At 47.2% G+C, this 21162-nt stretch overlaps 1 protein-coding gene across 4 annotated transcripts in view; it reads right to left on the bottom strand.

Annotated features, from left to right (window-relative positions):
* Positions 1 to 15010: 15010 nt before the first annotated feature.
* Positions 15011 to 21162, bottom strand: part of Eml1 (EMAP like 1) — a 157428-nt gene continuing 151276 nt past the window's right edge. For all 4 annotated transcript variants that reach the window (XM_059278953.1, XM_059278952.1, XM_059278954.1 and 1 more), the window contains 5 exons: positions 20423 to 20520; positions 20224 to 20311; positions 18376 to 18471; positions 17147 to 17277; positions 15011 to 16502 (listed from right to left, as the gene is read on the bottom strand). In XM_059278953.1, coding sequence (XP_059134936.1) covers positions 16377 to 16502; positions 17147 to 17277; positions 18376 to 18471; positions 20224 to 20311; positions 20423 to 20520 — 539 coding nt within the window. In that variant the 3' untranslated portion in view covers positions 15011 to 16376. The remainder of the gene's footprint in view (positions 16503 to 17146; positions 17278 to 18375; positions 18472 to 20223; positions 20312 to 20422; positions 20521 to 21162) is intronic.

Here is a 21162-nt window from a genome sequence, read left to right as displayed (position 1 = left end):
AACCATTTTCAAAGCCAAGGACTGGTGGCCCCCAGAAAGAAATCTTCTTGAGGTTATATGTTTCAAAAATGTTAACTTTTTGTATCAAAAGAGTGAAAAACACAAATTCTTCTACTTCTAAGGAATAAAGCCTTCATTCTGTATGTGCAAGCTTTGCTAAATAGACATTGGTTTCAAATGACTGGCTGTTAAGGAAAAGGGAAGACCAGGTAGGGGTGATGAGAAATGTGGGAAAGACCCTTACGGAGTCTGAGCGCCATGGCATTAAATGTGGAGCATTGAGTGCCCATGGCATTAAGTGTGGAGCATTGAGCTCCCATGGCATTAAGTATGGAGCATTGAGCTCCCATGGCATTAAGTGTGGAGCATTGAGCTCCCATGGCATTAAGTGTGAAGCATTGAACTCCCATGGCATTAAGTGTGGAGCATTGAGCTCCCATGGCATTAAGTGTGGAGCACTCGCCGCTGCAGGCACCCTCTAGTTGGTTTAGACAAAGATCAGCATCCTACATAGGGAAACAAGACACAACAGAGGATGGGAGTGGCCCCTGTCTCTTCTCCCCCAGCCCTTCCTGCAGCTCATGGAGCCCTCTGATGAAAAAAACAGATTAGAGAGACCTCCTTAGGACCTGAACTGCTAATTTCATTAATTCACTCAGTGATGTGGAGACGCTCACTTGCCCTTTCCCACAATACCTGTCTCCTTTTCCAGGGAAGGACTTGCTGTAGTTGGCATGGAAGGACCACAAAGGGTGTTTATGTTCTGGTTCTGTCAAGAAATAAAAATTATCTTTGATCCATTTTGCCCTTGCAACTTGAGATTAGCCTGGTTTTTCGAGACAGGGTTTCTTCGTGTAGTTTTGGTGCCTGTCCTGGATCTCGCTCTGCAGACCAGGCTGGCCTTGAACTCACAGAGATCTGCCTGGTTTCTGCCTCCCGAGTGTTGGGATTAAAGGCATGTGCCACCACTGCCCGGCTCTGGGATTTCTATTTTGACTCTTTCTTTCTTGAGTTCCTCCACTCCTCTGGTGACTCTCCTTAAGAGTATGTTGCACAGCTTGAAGGTGGGTAATTCCTAACAGGGCCTTGCTGCCCACCCTGCTTGGGAAGATACCAAGACAGGGAACACTTGAGGGGAAGCAAGACTGGTGTAGTGGGAGGGAGCCTGGGGTGGTTGTCCTGCAGGATCTGTGGGTCTTGAGAAGAGACTGAAATGCATGGCTGTTGGGGGGGGGGGGGGGGCGGCCAGACTGGCCAGAAGTTCTGGAGGAGCCTTGTCATGGTGTTTCAATGTGTCTCCCAAAGAGTATATTTTGGCAACTTAGTGCCCAATGCAACAGGACCTCAGAGGGAGTCACTGGGCCACAGAGCTCTGACCTTGTCAGCAGATTAATGCTGAGTTTTAAAGGGCTGAAGGCTGCAAAAGGAAGGTCTCACTCATGTGCAGCAAATTGAATGGCTTTACCCACTGAGCCATCTTGCCATCCCAAGTCTGGAAGACACTGAAGGAGAGCAATCTGAGTTTAAAAAATAATTCTTGTGACAAAAAAAATACATAATTTCAGAAATTAATTAGAGGCAGAAAAAAAACAGAAGAGACACTTAGCTAGGATTTAAAAAATGGCATACTTTTCTGTTGTCAGCTCAAAAACAAAGCTGCCAGCTCAAAAGGAATAAGAGAGTTTATTCTGGAGCCAAATATGAGTGAGTTTGGCCCAGGTACACAGATTCAACTTACCCCAAATACCATGCTCCAACACGGTAACAGTTTCAAGAAGCTTTTAGAGTTGCAAAACAGGGCTCTGGTTAAAAGCACTGGCTTCTCTTCCAGAGGACCTGGGTTCGATTCCCAGCATCTACGTGGCAGCTCACAACTGTCTGTAACTCCAGTTCCAGGGGATCCAATACCTAGGCACAGACAAACGTGCAGGCAAAATGCCAATGCACATAAAATAGAAATAAATAAATACGTAGGGTTGCAGAACAAAAGGAAGTCATAAGTCAAGGCATTTTTCCAATACAGCAGTGGAAACATCAGGTAGGTGGCTTACAGACAGCTCTATGCTCAGATGCTAATAACATTCTTAGTGGACAGGAAGTGGCCCATGCCCAGTGACCCACTTCCTCCTGCAAGCAAGACCTCCTGCAAATTCCACAATCTTCCAATTTGGGACCAAGTGTTCAAAAACATGAGCCTATGACACACACAACACTGCTGGTACCTTTATTTGTGCTCCCAGACTACGGAACTGTGAGAAAATAGGCAGCTGTTGTTTAATCACACGCCTGTGGTATTTTGTCATGGCAGCCCTGGCAAATGAGGTTTCTTTGGAGAGATGAGAAAAGCCATCTAAAATTAGTAGTGACGGTGGCACACTCTAGAATATGCTGAAACCACCCAGAGCACACTTTCACCAGGTAATCTTGAGAGGATGCAAAGTCTAGCTCAGTAAAGTTGCAAGCAAACAAAACCCAGAAATTACCATGTTTTGGAGAAGATGGATAGGGAGGACATATGGGTTCTTTAGAAACGATGACCTTTGTCTTCTCTGCTGTACTAAATGGAGTCTTAGGCAGGCCTGTAGCCTTCTTTCCTCAGACATCCCTGAGCTTCACTCTAAGCCACAGCTAAAAACCTGAGGGCCACTCTGATTCTATCTTCCACAGTGTGCATTAGTGTCTGTGGCAGACATGGCAAACAAATAATAAACAGACCTGGGCAGTTCGAAACAGAGCACATTATAATCTTATGATTCTGCAAATGTCTGACACAGGGGTGGGGTGGGCTGAGTCCTCTGGAGGCTTGGAGAAACTGTGCCCCTCACCTGTCCACATGTTAGAAACAGCCCATATGCTCTGCTTCATGCCCACAGGCAGAGACCTTGTTCAAAGGCCACTACAGGTTTGTCTTTCTCAAGTAGCATATGGACCTTACTTCTGTGGTCACTCCCTCTGACCTCTTTGCTGCCATCTTCCCACTGTTGGAGACCCTGTGAGTAGATTGGACCCAGTGGTTACACGCGTAACCCCCAAATTTAAGGCTGCTGTAGACTGGATGTTGTCTATCCACCAAGTTCATATATGTATTGGACGCTTAATCCTTGGTGTGGCCATGTTGTGGGGCAGGGGAAAGTTGTAAGAGATGGGGCCTCCTGAGTCATTACGTCACTGATGATGCTACCCTTGGAGAGGATTAAAGGGTTCTTCCAACACCCTGGTTAGTTCTTGAAAGACAGTGATGGTAAAAGAACAAGACCAGCCCCTTCTTAATCTCTGGTACCCTGTGCTCCCTCTGGAGCCCTCAACAGAGCTGGTGACTAGCAGTTTGTACTACTAACCTCAACACTGCTAAGTAAACCTCTTTACTTCATACATTACTCAGCCTCAGACATTTTGTGATGACATAGAAAATGGGTTAATACAGAGGCCCTCCACCTAGCAACTGCAATTCCCCTTCACCATGTAACCTGCAGCACAGGCTTTAAGGTCAGACATCTTGGGGTGGGCAAAAGGCACTTCTATATATGAGAAATGTGATGTCTTCCCCTGTTGTGGAATATTTAACTATGTAAAGATGTGTTACATTTGTTTGTGCTGTGGAATATTATTTAACTGTGTAAAGGTGTGTTACATTTGTTTGTGTTGCATTAAAAAGTCCCGAGGCAGAACATAAAGAGAAACAGATTTTAAAAAGAGCTAAGATACATTTGTTTGTGCTGTGGAATATTATTTAACTATGTAAAGGTGTGTTACATTTGTTTGTGTTGCATTAAAAAGTCCCGAGGCAGAACATAAAGAGAAACAGATTTTAAAAAGAGCTAAGATAAGGCTGAGCATTCATAACTAATAGTAAGTCTCTGTGTCATGATTTGGGAGCTGGTTGGTGGTCCAAAAGAAAAAGCCTGCTACATTTGGCGCCCCACATTGTTACATTGGGTAACAAATGTAACAGGCTTTCTTCGACCGCCAGCCCCCAAATCATGACATGGAGACTTATTCTTAGCTATAAATGCTAGGCCTTATCTTGTTTTTGTTTTTTGTTAGCTCTTGTAACTTAACCTGTTTCTCTTCATCTATGTTTTGCCTTGGGGCTTTTTACCTTTCTTTCTGTATGTTCTATTCCATGTCTGGCTGTCTGGCTACTGCCCTGGGCATGTCCCTCTCTTTCTCCCTTGTTCTCTTCTCCTTCTCTCTCTCTTCTTTCAAGCCTAGATTCCTCCTCCTACTTATTCTCTCTGTCTGCCAGCCCCACATATCCCTCTCCTGCCTAGTTATTGGCCGTCCAGCTTTTTATTACAGGTGCCTTAGGCAAGCAAGTTGAAACAAATGCAACACATCTTTACATAATTAAATAAATGCAGCATAAACAAACGTAACACATCTTTACACAGTTAAAGTAATTTTCTGCAGCATAAACAAATGCAACACATCTTTATGTAGTTAAATATTCCACAACACTCCCCAGAAGCTGGAGTTTCTTATCCTTGAAGTTCAGAAATCTCAGGAGAGGACTGGAAAGACGGCTCAGTACTTAAGAATACTTGCTCTTGCAAAGGACCTAAGTTCAGTTCCCGTAACCCACATGGTGACTCACAGCCACCCCATAGCTCCAGTTTCAGGGGATCCAATGCCCTCTTCTGACCTCCACGGGCACGTATATCATACACATACACACATAGAGGTGAAACACTCATACAAATAAAATAAATCTTTTTTAAAATCTCATGAATGTAATAAAGCCATAAATAACCACAAAAATATGATTAAAATTTGTTAATAACTGTAAAAATACTCTTGGATAATTTTCATCCTAAGGAAGAAGTTGTTGTTACAATTACAAATGAAAAAGAAATTAATGAAAATGGGAAAACATCATGGCAACAACTGTAGGAGGCTGTGATGGCAAACTAAACCAAATGCATATAAATGAGGCATTCAACTTAAATGCAGTGTAATAGATAGAAAATAATCAAGTGCATGGCAATAGCTGGAATAATGTTAAAATTAGTGAATTTGATAACTGAAAAATTAACATCTACTTCTGGAAATAATAGAATAGAAACCCCCAAAAAGTACAAGAAAGGAAAGAAAAACTAAAGGCAGAAGAGTTTACTGAATCTGCTGGAGCTGGTAGGTTCTGGAACAGAACTTGTGTCCTCTGCAAAAGCAGCAAGTGCTTTTAGCTGCTGAGCTCTCTCTCGAGCTCAAAATGGAACATTTTATTAAAAAGCAAATAGCAAGGAGAGACCCATGGCTGGTGGAGCATGGGGGAACCAGCCTCTAGGGTCCTCCTTAGAGACAGCATGTGACACACACACATGGATTTTAGGACATACACACACACAAAGGTGATCATCACAGGCTCTGGGAGTCTGGGCTTCCTGTCACAATACACCAGAGTCTCACAGTGGTAAAGAGCAGAGATTTAATCAATATGGCTGCATAGGAAAAGCAGATCCAGGGACCCCAAGCCTGAGGTTTAGGTTAAAACAGAGAAAGTACTGGGCAGGGAAGGACAAGATATATGTGTAATTAGAGTCTTGGTCAGGATGTCTATTTTTGGAGGTCTGCCTCAGTTCTGACTTGACTGGGTGGTCAGCAGAGGTCGTATTGCTTGAGGAGACAAGCTGCTTCTTAGAAGACAGTGGTTCCTGCACCAGGGCAGCCTCCCCCTCAGCCCATTGGTGGTGTGTGTTCCCTAAGGCTCTGTTGTTTGGAGTCAAGGGTAATGCAGGTTTGGCCTTGTGGGACCTGTGTGGAGTCTGGGATGGAACATCGTAAAAAGCAGAGAGTAAGATATGTCCTGTACTCTGATCTCTGTGGCTTCAGACTGGAAAGGGAGGATGAGGTAAGTTTGGAATCACCAGTTTCTTCATAGGCCCTGCTTGAGTGACTAGTGTGCCTATGTGAAGAAGTTAGCAGGTAACCCAGAGGAAAGGAACCAGAAGGCAGAATGCAGGCACAGAGGCCAGGCTTTCATTCTGTGGTTACTCACCTGTGAGCCCAAGTGAGGAGTCAGCACTGTTTTAGCAAAAGCAGCTTCTAAGTGTCTCTGAAGAAAGGATTCCAGAGAGTCATCCTGAGCTGGGCAAGACGGGTCATGAGGCCCTGTCCCCTCTGGGCCTCTGTTTCCTGCAGAGGTAGATTTAAGACAGTAGACCCTAGAAGGGCAGCTGGAGGCAGCCAGAGACAGCGAGAGGATGAGGTGCTAGCAGGACAAGCATGGGGGAGTGTTTCTGGGTCACTCTGCCCTTCTGGCTGCTTCAGCTGGAGCAGCAATGACCACACGTGTGCAGGGTAGAGTTTCCTGTAGGATTTGTCTGAAGAAATGCTGTGCCTGTGAGGGTTCCTCAGAGAACCAGGATATGGAGAGAGAGAGGTTTTTTTGTAAAGATGGGCTGGAACCTATCATCATGGAGGTTGAGAAGACCCAGGATCTAATGCAAAGAGAACCGGCAAAATCCTAATACAAATGGCAAGTTCTAAGAACCAGTAGATGGACCAGATGGCCTAAGACCCAGTTCAAGCTCAAAGGCCTGAGAGGCAGGAGCCTTAACCCACCACTGAAGATAGGGGGCGCTGCTGAGGCAGAGCAGACTCACCCTCCATCTTTCCATTGGGTTTAGGGGCTCAGCTGCTGGAGGAGGCCTTATTGGGGAGGTGGGCCCTTCACTTATTGGGAATATCCTCCCTGACACATCCTGAAACAGTGCCTCTCCAGCCCTCTGGAGGTCTCTAAAAAGTAAAGTAGACAGACTCGGGAAAGTGTGTCTGTGTGGAACGTTTGTGACCCTGTCTCCCAAGCCCACACCGCACTGACTTCTCCTAACATCTCCTGCAGTTTCTTGGTTTTGCTTCCTGGTTTCTTAGAACTTTAAAGATGTTCACCGAAGCTGTGCATGGTGGCACACACCTTTAATGCCTGCATTCAGGAGGCAGAGGCAGACAGATCTCTGAATTAAAGGACAGTCTGGTCTACATAATGAGCTCCAGGACAGTGAGAGCTACTTACTGAGACCCTGTCTCAAACAAACAAGCAAACAACTGAAAAAAGATGTCCACTGCTGTTAGAAACGGGTCTGGGAGCCGGGCAGTAGTGGCACACACCTTTAATCCCAGCACTCGGGAGGCAGAGGCAGGCAGACCTCTGAGTTTGAGGCCAGCCTGGTCCGCAGAGTGAGTTCCAGGACAGCCAGGGCTGTTACACAGAGTAAACCTTTTCTAGAGAAGAAGAAGAAAAAAAAAAGGAAATGTGCCTGGGGTCTCCAGAAAATGACCACATAAGTATTTTGGCAAGGGTAAAGTTTTACTTCTGCAGAAGGGCACTTTGATCTCAGAAAAACGTTGACTCAGAGAGAGAGGAGAGGATGTTTGCCAGATGGCGTCCTTACTAATTTCTTTAAAGATGGAGCTTTCTTTGTTTTATTTAACCCTTTGAAAGAAAAGACAGCATGGCTCATTCACGTTTCCCATAACACTTTGCTCTTCTCCCAAATCCACATCTTAGTCTGGGACACAATTTTAAACACACTTTTTCGGAATGACCTAGAAATAGGCAAGGGCTCAGGGCCCAGTGGGGCCAGGCTGGGGAGGCAGACAGCTTCCTCACACTTACTGGTGCTCTCCTTTGAGCTGAGGTTTACAGCCTTTAGGTAAAAAATAGCTTTGGGCGCCTTCCACCAGGAAGACAATTTAAAGGGAATAAAGGAGTCATTTACTAAAAAAGAAAAAGCCTACCACATTGCCACTGTAATTTTGGAGGGTTTTGGGTTTTTTTGTTTTTTGTTTTTTCAAATTATGTCAGGAGACATCAAGGCATTCTTGTCCTTTAACTGGGTGACTCCATCCCTGGGCATTTGCCCCCAAGAAACAAATGTTCATGATTCTGGGCTCAGCCCAAAGGACAAAGCTCTGACTACAGTCTCTTTGCCAGGAAGAGGTCTCAGGGAAGGCGTGCAAAACAAGCTCAAATACTCACTTGTGTGTTCACTGAGGTTCACTAAACCTGATGGTACTGAGTACCAGCTGTGCTAGGTGACGGCTCGGGCAGGGTGAATGTGATGTTGATCTTACAGACAGGGCTGGAAACCAGTCTGTGGGATAAGGGGAACGCTCTGGTGGAGGAAGGACACGGGAGGGACCAGAGGCTAGACCCGGTACTGAAGGCACACTTCCTGAGGGAAGCGAGCATGCTGTGGTGGAGACAGCGGGAAGCTCAGAGGTGGACACCAAGAAACACGGTGCTGGAGAGAGACCCATAGTTGCTGAGCAAGCCTGGGCACGGCACGAAGGACCTGCTTTCCTAAGAGCACTAAGGCATCTAAGGAGTGTGACCTGGTCAGGCTGAGAGTTAAGAAAGCTTCCTTAGCCTGCCAGGAGAAAGGATAATGCAGCTATGGTGGTGCCAGCAGTGACTGGTAACTGCAGGCACAAGCCAGGTGGGGGGTAGTACCTGCTGGAGACATGTGCCATGGCTTCCTGTGAGGTGGAATCCTCATGTCTTGGAAAGGTAGAGTTGTGAGGCTGATCTCCGAAATGGTTGTATGGGGGTTAAGATTTTGCTTCTTTGCCGTGTGACTTTCAGAAAGGCAACTAACCTCCCTGGAAGGAAATCAAACAATGGTGATAAGCAGTCAGTTCTTCAGGTTGTCGAGAGTGTTGGAGTCTATGAGCACGGCCTCCTGAAGCACCTGGAGTGAGTGGGTGCTTGCAAGTCACTGTGATTGGCAGCTTGCTGATCATGTGTGGTGGGTAAAAAAGAGGGGCTGAGAGGCATGCCTACATTCCTGGATCGAGTAGTAGGGAGGAAGGGCTCCAGGGTTAAGGGAAGAGATTCATTCAGTTTGGGACATGGCAGATAGTGCCACCAGAGGAGTGAGAACATAGGCACATTCTTGGGGTGCTAAATACTCAGTTTGAAGGAAAGAAGGCAGGTTCAGCTGAAGGTAATGATGTTAGCCTTGCCAAGGTTGAAGAGGTGACTCTGCCCAGGGTGGCGGAGGTGGGAGTGGGGACAGCAAGAAGGGGCCAGCAGAGCTCCGAGGGAGGGGAAGAATCCGAAAGGCATTCCTCACGGTAGGAAGACTTGGTGAAATGATGGTGAAAGCTGCTCAGAGGGGACACACTGTGGGGGACAGGACCCAGTGAGTGAGGCCTCTAAGTGAGTTACAGGTGTTTATTCCAGTGTGCTCTTTCTGCTCACATACTACACATCCAACCTGCTCAGGATTAACTGGCCTCTAAGAAAAATATTGCAGTCAATCTTACTATACTTTGGACTTCCGATGTAAGTAATTCCTGCACACAGCCTCAAATGTACCATGAGCCGTGATCCCTATTTATCATGCCCCTGACTCAGAAAATTGTGTGTGTGTGTGTGTGTGTGTGTGTGTGTGTGTGTGTGTGTTTGTGTGTGTGTTGGGGGGTGTTGAGCAGGTCTAACCATGAAAGCAGCAAGGCATTGAGAGCAATGTCAGTACCCCAATATGTTGGAAACAACATGTAGATACAATGTATTAACATCAGGTTGTGGCTTTGGGTGGTGTTCTGAGTCAGCAAGGCCACAAAACCAATTTTCTCTTCTTGGAGGCTACAGTAGCAGACTGAGACAAAAGTTCCTCACTTCTTTTCATTACCATATTTGCTGTGCTGTGCAATAGAGAGAGAAGATGTTCATATTAGGCTCTTCTGGGACTACGCTCTTAGATTAGAACACAAGAGACCAAAATTCTTCTGAATAAGTCAGGGACACTCTTGGGTAAATCACACCAAGAGTTTTTCTTGTATGTGGCATTGCCATATATCATCACCATCAACACCATCACCAGCATCGTCCTATTTCTCATTACCGTCATCAGCACCACCACCACCACCACGACCACCTTAACATCATCCCCACCGTTATCACTGCCATCATCAACCACCGCTCCCATCATCAGCATCACTAAGATCACCATTGTCATCACAGTCCTCATTGCTGTCATCGTCACCATCACCACCACCATCTTATCATCACTCATCCCCACCATTACCATCAGTGTCACTACCATCACCATCACCATCATCACCATCCATAACCATCATCACCACCCCCACTGCCGTCATCACTATCAACATCCATCCTTCTCACCAGGTCCATTATCATCACCCTGACCACTGTCATCATCACCATCACTACCAGCATTATTTCTATAACTGCCACCACCACCACCATCCTAATCATCAATGTGAGAGCATTAGTCAAGGACACACAGTATCTATCACCATACTATAGACACAAGTTATTTATAACAAACTATAATGGGAAAATACACAAAAAGTTATATAGCTTGATACATACGAAAATGTCAACCAGGGAAGTGGATCTAAAAATTGACTGATAGAGTGAAAATATAGGAAGGATATACACTAAGAGGCAATTGTGCTATTTTGGGGTAGTAGGAGCAGCTGATTCTCTTTTCGAGTTTGCTATAATAAGAGTGCATAATTTTATCATTTAAAGGCACAGTACTTTCATTTTAAAGAGAAGCAAACAGGGTAGCTGATACTGTCCCTAAGAAGGTCACATTGACCTTGGGTAAATCTACTTCTAATCTGTAAGAGAGAGGGCTGCAGATACAACACAGTGGGACAGTGCTTGTTTAGCATGCAAGGCCCTGAGTTAGAGTCCCAGATTCTCAGTATTGAAAAACAAAGAGAGAGAGAGAGAGAGAGAGAGAGAGAGAGAGAGAGAGAGAGAGAGAAACAAAAAACAAAACAAAACCCCTGTTGCTAACAAAAGGGATCTGGAGGAAGCTGTCTCCCTAGGGTGTGCTCTCAGTCTCTGGGCTGGCAGCATGGCTCAAGGACAGATGGGATGGTTGGAACGCCTCACCCAAGTGCTAGGCTTAGCCTCCATCCTTGCTCACCTGCCTGTCTAGTACCCTTTCTGCCTCTTTGTCACTACCTCCAATCACAGTTCCATGACAGGGGGAGCTCACTAGCCTGAGGGTGTGCCTGGCTCAGAGGAAGGAAGGGAAGGAGGGAGAGAGGGGAGAAAACATGGAAGATGGGTGGGCAGCCAGACACAGCATTCGCTCTGGACTCATGGTGTAAGTTAATATAGTCTACTGAGTGCTTTCTGAATGTGGAGAAAGCACTGGCATCAGAGGTCCATGGAACACACTGGGGGATATTCCCCCAAACTACCCACCCCTCAGTTTCAGTGCAGCCATGCCAGGAGAGGCCAGGACATTTCTAGGGTTGTCAACCATATGGTGGCTGCTTGGCTATCCTGAGCCCCATATCTTTCTGTCTGGCTACCCTGAGCATGCTGGGAATTCTTCCCCTGCTTTCCACTGAGGCCCAAGCCCTGGATTTTCCTCTGCCCGGGAAGGAAGGTGAACGGGAGTGAACTTGCCAGGAAGAGAGAAAAGTCAGTTTCTGAGGATGCTTTCAAATGCCATGTACAAACCAGCAATGACTGAAGGTGGGGACAGGGTGACTTCCAGAGCCCAAATGTCACAGCGTATGTCTGGCTCCTCCCATGGCTTGCTGCAAATGCAGACAATGAACGGACATGTTCTATCTAAGCCTGCCACTTCTGTGTGCACTAGAGTAAGACGAACCACAGGAAAACAGAGGGCCACTGGGGGAGTGATGGGGGCACATGAGAAGCTGAGCAGCATGCTGGGCTAGACCCACTCTTCTTTCCAGTAGCCATGATCTGAGGGCCTCCTGGTAATCTTAAAGATGCAGAAACTCATTTGTCCAAAAATATCCCAGAGCATGTGACATCAGCCTTCCTGTGGCAGGGAAACATTTTGACTTCTAGTTCAAGTTTGAAAAGTGGCCTGCTATGTTATAAGCAAAAGTGATATCACCAAATTCTAGGGTCTTCCATTCTGCCTACCCCGCCCACCTATTGCCATGGTAACTCACCAACAAGAAGAGGGATTGAGTCCTCCCTTGTCTAGGAGCCAGCTTCATTGCTGAAGCATGTTCATCCCAGGACCCTGAAGAAGTTGATGGGAACTATGGAGCACCAGGGAAGCCCTCAACACCTGTCATTCCCACCTGTGCTGCGGAGGTGAGGATGGAGAAGGATGGGTCCCGGACTTCCCTTTCTCTTCTTTTTTATGTTAATCCTGCTTGGATGTATTTGTTACTTGTCTTGCTGTCACTAGAGCAAGTTAAGGAAGGGAGGGTTTATTCTGGCTCACTGTTCAAGGGCTGAGTCCACCATGGCAGCCAAGTCATGGCAGGCAAGAGCGTGAGGCGGTTCATCGCACTGCATCTGCAGTCAGGAAGCAGAGAAGGTTGCCTGCTCAGCTCATTTGCTGAGTCCAAAATCCCAGTCCATGGAACGGGGCCACCCACAGTTAAATTGAATCTTACTTCAGTTAACCTAATCTAGATAATCCCTGATAGATATGACCAGAGATTTGTTTCCATGGTGATTCCAAATCACTAGTTGACAATCAACATTAACCATGTGTTCCATACTAGCACTTACCTGGATGGTATGTGCAGAGTACTGATTCAACAATCAGTGTTGGGAGAAAAAATGTCCAGAGCTCTAGTTGTGGAAATGGCCAGTTTTCTAATCACATAAGTGTCCAGACCTAGGCTAGGCAGCTGGCCCTCATTCTGCACATTCTGCAGACTGTACATAACATGTGGTACTTTCTACCCTTCTCTTGGTGCCATCTCCAGTGGGTGCTGATGATAAGGCTCACATAGAACTGTAGGAGATGGCTTGGGAGAGTTGAGGCGTCTTCCCTTATCTGTGCCACCAGCCATCACGAAACCCTGGACAAGTGTTTCTGATCTCTAACCATCTGCTGCTTCATCCTCACAAAAGGCAGCCAATTTACTGCTCTGGGGGCTGCTGTGCTGTTGAAAGTGAAAGGATGGGTCCAGATGTGGGGAAGTGAAATAGAGGGTACCTCTTTCTGCTGCTGGTCCATTCTGGGAGACGATTTGGCAATATCCAGTGTCCACACCAGAACACATCTAATCCCATTCCTCAGTAAGGGTGGTAGAGAGGATGGAAACCCACCATATAGACCCACAAAGAAACCATCTAAAGCTTGTCATCACAGCGGTGTTGGTGATGAAACCAGGTTAAACCTTGAGTCAAGGTCTAATAGGTTAGGCATCTCAAAGGCTCCGTAGGTGAAGGTACAGGTTACAAAAGGCTCCAGGAAGTTCCTTAGACTCCCTCATGCACATACAGACATACAAGATCAGGCGTTAGAAAATTTAAAGAGACAGGCTAGAGAGATGGCTCAGAGGACAAAGATGCTTGCTGCCAAGCTCAAGAACCAAGTTCGAGCCCCACAGCATAAAAGCTGTCTGACCAGCTGCCCTTTGACCTCTACATGTGCACCATGGTACGCACACCTGCACCCATGCCCACTAAATAAACAAATATAATACAAATTATTTTAAAAATATTTTAAAAGTATTTGGGAGGAAGATTTCTCGGTGTGTGTGTGGGGCATGCTGATCTGTTGATCATACCATCTTCCTTTCAGAAGGGAAGAACAGGGGTCATTCTGTCTTCTCCCAAGCCACATGGGGAGCACGCCATATGCTCCCTAGATTTGTGGACCGTGGCTGAAGATTCCAAAGGCAAAAGAGGGCAGTTCTCAGCCGTGTGCCCAAAAGAAGCCGGTGTCAGGCGTGAGGCACAGCGTGTCCTTGGAATAGAAGTGAGCCTCCCCCTGTGCAAGAGAGCCAGAGTGTGCTGCCTCAGTTCCTGCCCAGCAGCCCCCACCACTCCAGCCTCAGATGGGGGAACCCTCAAGAGAGGAAGCCACTCCTTAGACACGAAGTCTTTTCCTGGTTCCAAAGACTGCATAGATGTCAGGGTCTTTCAGGAACCTTTGAAGGCTTTTCTGAGCAGTCAGCTTGTGCACATGCCCCTACACAGCAGACCACGCAGTGGAATAAGAGATCACGGTCCTTCTCCACACACAGAGCTAAGGTGAAAGGTGGACTGTGTTCTGCTGTCTTGCCACTAGGTGGCAGAATGCATCGGACCACGGAGCTGTGCAGGTACGCAGGAAGTACTAACTATATTTAATCTGAGTTCAAAGTGAAGTTAAATACCGCCACAGTTTTCAACAAATGGATGCTAAGACACCTACTTGTTTTTTGGTTCTAGAAAACAAATTTGTTCGTATGTCTCCGTTACAGAGAATCCTAACTACATCCTTCTCTCCAGCTTCCTCAATACAAGCAGAGACAAGTCAGCTTCCTGTCTCCAGGATGGGGTGAGCAGTGGTAAGTCATCATTGTGTGTTATATGAATAATTAACAAATGCTACCTGTAAAGCTAACACTGAGCCATTTAAATATGGTACCACCGCAATAGTGCTAATTAATACTATTTATAAGTAATTACTATATAATATATACTTAATGTTGTGATGGTAGGCTTAAATATATAAAACTTATCATTGTCTTCATAACTAATAAAATATAGAATAATACCATGTACGTACATATCTTAAATATGAGTGTGTGCATATATGTCTCTTCTGCTTGATTTATATGTTGTGTTTGTGTATGAAATGTTGCCCACAGGCTTTGAATGCTTGGTCCCCAGTTGGTGCGGCTATTGTGGTAAGTTCTGGAAACTTGAGCCTCACTAGAGGAGTAGTCACTGAGGTTGGTCCTCAGACGGCTGATGTCTCTGGTCCCTTCCTTCTTGCTCTGTTTCCTGATTATCAGACAATGAAGTCGCTTCTCCAATCTGTTCCCCTCACCATGACGTTCTCCCCAGATGCTTGGAGCCAAGTGACAGCAGCCTGAAGCCCCTGACACCACAAACCAAGCCAAGTCCTCCCTCCCTGAAGTGGTTTCTATCAGGTATTGGTCATGGTAATACCAAAGGAGCCAATAAGCAAACTGCCAGGGACCCAGGGGAGTGAGCCCTCTGTATGGGAACAGAATGTAGTGTGGATCATAACTAATTTAAAATATTTTAATTTATATACTTTCAGAAACATAGGTCAATAAGAAATCCACTTTTCCGGTTTTATTTCATTATAGAATATATTTGATAAGGGTACATACAAACGGCTTCATCTTGAGTCACGTTCTTTTCTGGTACCCTGCCCTTTCACAGCAGGCTAGAGATGGCAAGGGAAATGTCTCCAATGTTGTCCTTCATCAGCCACTCTAAACAACCAGTGTGGTAGAGTTCAGATAATTCAATTCACTTACTTAAATGAGTTAGAAATCTCAGCATTTGTCCTTAACTCTTGGTAATCCTTCTATTTAAAAATCCGAGATACAGTCCCCAATGTAAACAATAAATCAATCTGTCACACAATGGGTAAGGCCTTCTTGACACATTTAGACCACCTATGTTCTACTCGTCAGAGCATAATTTTAGTCCATATGCTGCGCACTGTCCATGCACCAGAGTCGGGAAAGGAAGCTGCCCTTAGCCCTGGGACCTCTGAGGTGCGGCACTCCACAGACCACCACAACACTGAAGAGAGTCCCTCTCCAATTTGATCTACTTGGTCGTCAGGTACAAACGTACAATGTCCAAAGCACACACAGCGAGGCCCAGCCTTGGGCATTTTATCATGAGCTGCTAAACTCTATACAAGGACAATACCGTATCATGCCATTAATACACAGAGTGGTGGCTAAGGGTCTCACCATTAGTCAGGGCACACGAACAGAGATGGGGTGGGGACTGCAATCTGTGGAGGTGCTGAGACACTGGCTGTGTCCCCAGGAAGGACCGTCTATCCAGAGTGTGGAAGCACCTGTACACCCCACTGAAGCCCATGGGTTCTGTAGTAGAAACTGCTTATCCAGAGAGAACACAGCCCCGTTCTTGCCAGCCTCCCAAAGGGAGGAGTTAGTGAGATCTTAGATACATGACCAAGGAAAGTCTGGTATTTGCATTCCTGATTCAGCTGGGCAAATCAGTTATGTGATTTATCCTTTTAGGACCAACTAGTCAACGACCCCAGTTCAGTACTTCATTATCATAAATATCTGACTTAGCAAGGTGAAGCAGTGAAGACTATATACAATATTTTAAAAGGCATTCTGTGACCATTTTGAAGAGTTCATAGAAAAGTGACCACAAGGACACACCAGTCCCTTCCATCCATGCCACTGCCATGTAAACCTTGGGAACTTTCTTTACCCAACATGCATTCTGTCCCGCACTTATAGAACAAAAGCAGACACGAAAGCCGCTTATCTGGTGTGACACTCGCTGGCTCCCCAACTAAGGTAACCGGTAGAGGGACAATTTTCCTGAGGTTTGTAAGAGTTTGTAGACAAAACAGAAATCACAGTGACCAAGCGGAACGTGAGTCTGTCTCCTCGGGCACGATCTGCTCCCGGAGCTCCTTTGGGGACTAAATGACCCGCCATTGCATGATGCTCGTGTCTTTCCCACCCGTGGAGATAAGGTGGCTGTCTTCACAGAGGAAATCGACGTTGGTGACGTGGCTGCTGTGTCCGCTGTAGATGTGGCTTGGAGCCTGGAAAGGAATGGCAAGGAGGAAAGCTTAGATGGAGCTGACTGTGGCGTCAGGAAACGCTTGGATTTGAGATCAGTCCCTAACTCGGTTACTCTCCCCCTTGTAAGCTGCTCTTGTCTGTGCACCCTGCTTTGTTTTCAGGACTCAAGAGGGGTGCAGAAAGAATCCCCCAGGACAGAAGCAAGTGCATGACAGACCTGAAATCAAGTACAGTCAATGCCAGAGGATGCACCAGGTATGAGCCAACCCTAGGGTGGAACTAAGCAGTTGCTATGGTGAGGGATAGGGTCTTCTGGCTGAAGGATGTTCAGATTCACCAAGGCCTAGGAAAGCAATCTAGGCGCAGGTGGGACAGCTTAGCAGGGCGAGTGGGCATGGGGAGGTAGGGAGCAGGGGTGTGTGTGTGTGTGTGTGTGTGTGTGTGTGTGTGTGTCAGGGTGAAGCCCATACAGCTGCAGAGGTAGACATACCAGATATAGAGAGCTGGGTTGAGGTTGCCCCGAGGGCAGTGGGGAACCCCAGAGGTGCTCGGGCAGCAGATTAGCAGGGTCATATGCTGGCAGCTCTTACCCACAGTTCATTTCCAACAGGTCAGAGCATCAGCGCATGCCCTGTAGGAAGCGTGTGAATGGCGAAGGCCTTACCCTGAACTGCGAGCAAGGGTAGGAGAAGAGGTGCACTTTGCCGAAGTCATCGCCTGTACACAGCAGCTTTTTCTCGTGGGCCCGGCAGACAGCATTGATGTCCGTTCCGTCTGAGCCTTCTGGCCACACTCCTGAAACAGGGCACAGACAACACTGGAAACCCCCGAGGAGGCACAACACGCGGGAACTGGTCACCAACAGGCCACAGAAAGAAAACCTTCAGCCTGGGCTCTAGAATCAAGGGCCAGGAGGATGCTCGTTTCCACCTCCTGCCTCTCTCTGGCTCCTGGTTTGTCTACCCTGGGCCAGCCTGGAGAAGCTCCGCATGGCTTCTAATGGCTTCGCTGAATCACACGGCTCCAGCAGCCTGCTGAGCTGCCCGCCTTCATTGGGAGCACTTCCAGGTGCAATGGCAGAGGACCAGCTACCCTGGTTATGAAGTGACGCCTTTCCCTTGTAGGTACTCCAGATTGCAGAGGTACCTGGAGGATAGGGACACTGTCCTGGGAGAGACTTTTGGTTGAGAACTTTACATCTGAGAGAGCTGAGTACACACCAGCTCCTCAGCGGGAAGCCCTGGTGTGAACCTACAGGGCTCGACACTCAACACCAAGAAATGAGAGGCGCCACACTTAGGGAATTCCTGTCAGCCTGCTGACTTCCAGCTGTTTGGATTGTAGCAGCTTATTTTAGGCTATGTATTCCTAAGATGAACTTTGGAGGAAGTGAGAATTTTGGGCTAAGGGTCAAAGAACATAATAATCCTAACAAGTGGTAAATAAATTAGGTGCTGCATGGTTCGTGTAGGTACGACATCCAACAACCACTCAGGGAGGACTGTCCCGTGCTTTGGGAAGGGTTAATCACCTCCTCACCCTTCTCACCTGGCCTGAGCCTGGGAGATGAGGAGAGTGTGTATCATGGCCCCAAGTAGGGACAGAGCAGATGGACAAGATTGAAGGTGGTGGCTTAGAGCTAGGGTTCGATTCCCAGCACCTACATGGCAGATAATAATTATCAGCAATTCTAGTACCAAGGGGATCTGACGCCCTCTTCTGGCTTCCACAGGCACTGCACACACATGGTGCACAGATATACATGGAACAAAACACTCATACCCATAAACAATTAAAAATAAATAAATTCCTAAAGAAAGACTTGAGGTGGTGTGACCTCATACATTAGAACACATTCCATGTTCAAAGTCAGTGACATCTGCGGACCCCTACCAAAGACATGGAATCCCAGGGTGCAGGTGTAGGTGGCCCACTCGATGTCCCTTGTGGTTTCCACACTCACGACTTGCTTACAGGCAGACGGGACCCCTGGAAGAAGCAAACAGACTCGTGACTTTTCAGCCAAGACCCCAGCTCTCCCTGGGGCCAGGCATGGTCCTCAGAGCCGTGCCCCATCTGAGAAGACTCCCACCTTCCTACATATGGGAGCGGCGTACACAGTTGTCAGTTTGTGAGCGAAGGAGTGCAAATCTGAGTTTTAGGAGGGGCTGCCTCTCAGCATTCCATGTCCTTCTCTAAGACTCCCTCCCCTCTGCTCCCCACCACCAGCCTGGCTTCTCCCATCTGTGACCAGTCTCTGGTCCCCAGCCACCTATTGCTCAGTGTCCTCATGGCAGGCCTGAACCCTGCCCTGTTTCTGGACTGTTCAGTCCCCTTCTAGCATACACACACACACACACACACACACACACACACACACACATACACACACACCACACACACACAAACACGGACACACACACACACCACACACACACAAACACACCACAGACACACACACATCACAGACACATATACACCACACACATACACCACACACATACACACACACCACACACATCACGGACACACACACAGACACACACACACCACACACACACACACACACCACACACATACACACACACACCACACACATCACACACATGGACACACACACAGACACACACACACCACACACATACACACACACACACACACACACACGAACACACACATACACACATACACACATACCACACACACATCACAGACACACACACAGACACACACACACCACACACATACACACACACCACACACATCACACACACACACACACACACACACACATACACACGGACACACAGACACACACACACACACAGACACACACATAGACACACACACATTCATACATAGAAACACACACATAGTGTGTTCTCATGCACTCATGCACATCCCTCAGTCTCTTCAGCTCTGAGGTAGGGAAGGAAGTGCATGGAAATCAATCTCAGCAAGTGCCAAGGCCTCCAGGCTCATCTGTCTGTCCCCTAGATGAACCTCACTAACGGCCTAGGTGCCCATGTCTGGTTCTAGACCCAGGCCCAGAGCATCTGCCTGCTTTGCACCTGTGCGAGGCTGGACCCTCAGCGGAAGGGCTCCCTCCCAGAATTGGCTGCCTCTCTTCCCTGCCTTTCCCAGGCTCCTTAACAAGTGGGCAACAGGCCCAGAGGAGTGTAACTTCCTCCCTACCCACCAGCCTTTGGCCCCTCACCAGCATCTGAACCTGGATTTCTTTATTCGTAAGAGAGGACGAGCCCCCTTGGGGGTGGAGAACCAGAGCACTATGATGTCCCACGGCCCCCTCCTTTTTGCTCAGGCACGTGCAGGTACTGCTGTTAGCATCCTTCTTCCTCCCAGGTCCTGCCTAAGCACAGAGACTAGCCAAAGACAGGCTTGAAGAAAAGGAATAGGATCCAGGGGCTTTTGTCCACCCCAAGTGGGAGGGACTTCATGGTGTCTGTTTGTTTGGGAGGGTCCCTTTACCAGGGCCAGTCATACTGTGACATTCACCCACCTCCTGGATCTCCACACAAAGCTCACCTCTTCCCCCAGGGTGGGCCCTGCTCTTCAACAAGACCCCTCTCAATCAACCCAATCTGGGGTTAGGCCAACTCTTCCACATCACAGAGGACACCAAGGGATGAAGAGGGCCTCATTCCACACAGGCCTGAGGGAGTCTCAGAATGAGTGTCCTCTGTAATCTAAACCCAAACGACCCTGTTGCCTGTTACTCACAGTAAAGGATTTCGTAGTCCCCGGAATTTGACACCAGGAACTGTGAATTCACGGACCAGTCCAGGTGGGTGATGAAGCTGGAATGGCCCTAGAGAGGAGAACACTGGGTAAGTTCCTCTTGCCTTTCTGAACTTGGCAGACACCACGCCACTGTAATACAATGACCACATAAGCGTCCCCAGGAAACGGAAGAACGTACGGAGCACTTGCCAACTCTTGTGTATTTCCTCCCGTTGTCTCCAACGCCATATATGTAGATGCAGTTGTCGTGGGAGCCTATCGCTAAGAAATTCCCATCTGCAGAAACAGGACAGGTTGCACACGTGAAGTCACCATTTTATTCATCACAAGAGAAAATGCTACTTGCTGCCACAGATTTGAACCAAGCAGCCCAATGAATTAACTAGTCAAAGGGAAACATTGCTTTTCAATGCATCCTATACAGCTTTCAAAGCTCTCATTTGAAAAATATCCACAGAATAATAAGTACAGAGTCTGGTAAAAGTTTATAAAATCCTTTTTCCCCCAAACTTTTAAACATAGTTTTAAAATATTTATTTTTATTTTATGTGTATATGTATTTTGTCCACGTGTATGTAGATGTAGGTATGTACACCATGTACCTGCAGTGCCTGAGGAGGCCAGAAGGGGGCATCAGAACCCTTAGAACTGGAGTTACAGATTGTTATAAGTTGCTATGTGGGTGCTGGGAACTGAACTCAAGTCCTTTTCAAGAGCAGCTAACGCTCTTAAACACTGAGCTCTTTCTCCAGCCCCTGAAATAGAATTTTATAAATTATATAAAACCCTTCCCTGGCTGTCCCTTTCCCCACCCCTGCAGGGTGGAGACTCAGTTCTGTAGTCCCAGCTATCTGAGACCAGACCTCTGCAGCCACAGCCTTCCTCACAGGGCACAGGGCCTAGAAGGCATCCCTGCAT

The sequence above is a fragment of the Peromyscus eremicus genome, chromosome 14, assembly GCF_949786415.1.
Source record: "Peromyscus eremicus chromosome 14, PerEre_H2_v1, whole genome shotgun sequence".
Lineage (NCBI taxonomy): Eukaryota > Metazoa > Chordata > Mammalia > Rodentia > Cricetidae > Peromyscus > Peromyscus eremicus.
The sequence above is the reverse complement of the archived record's forward strand: the minus strand, read 5'-3'. Positions and strand labels throughout refer to the sequence as shown.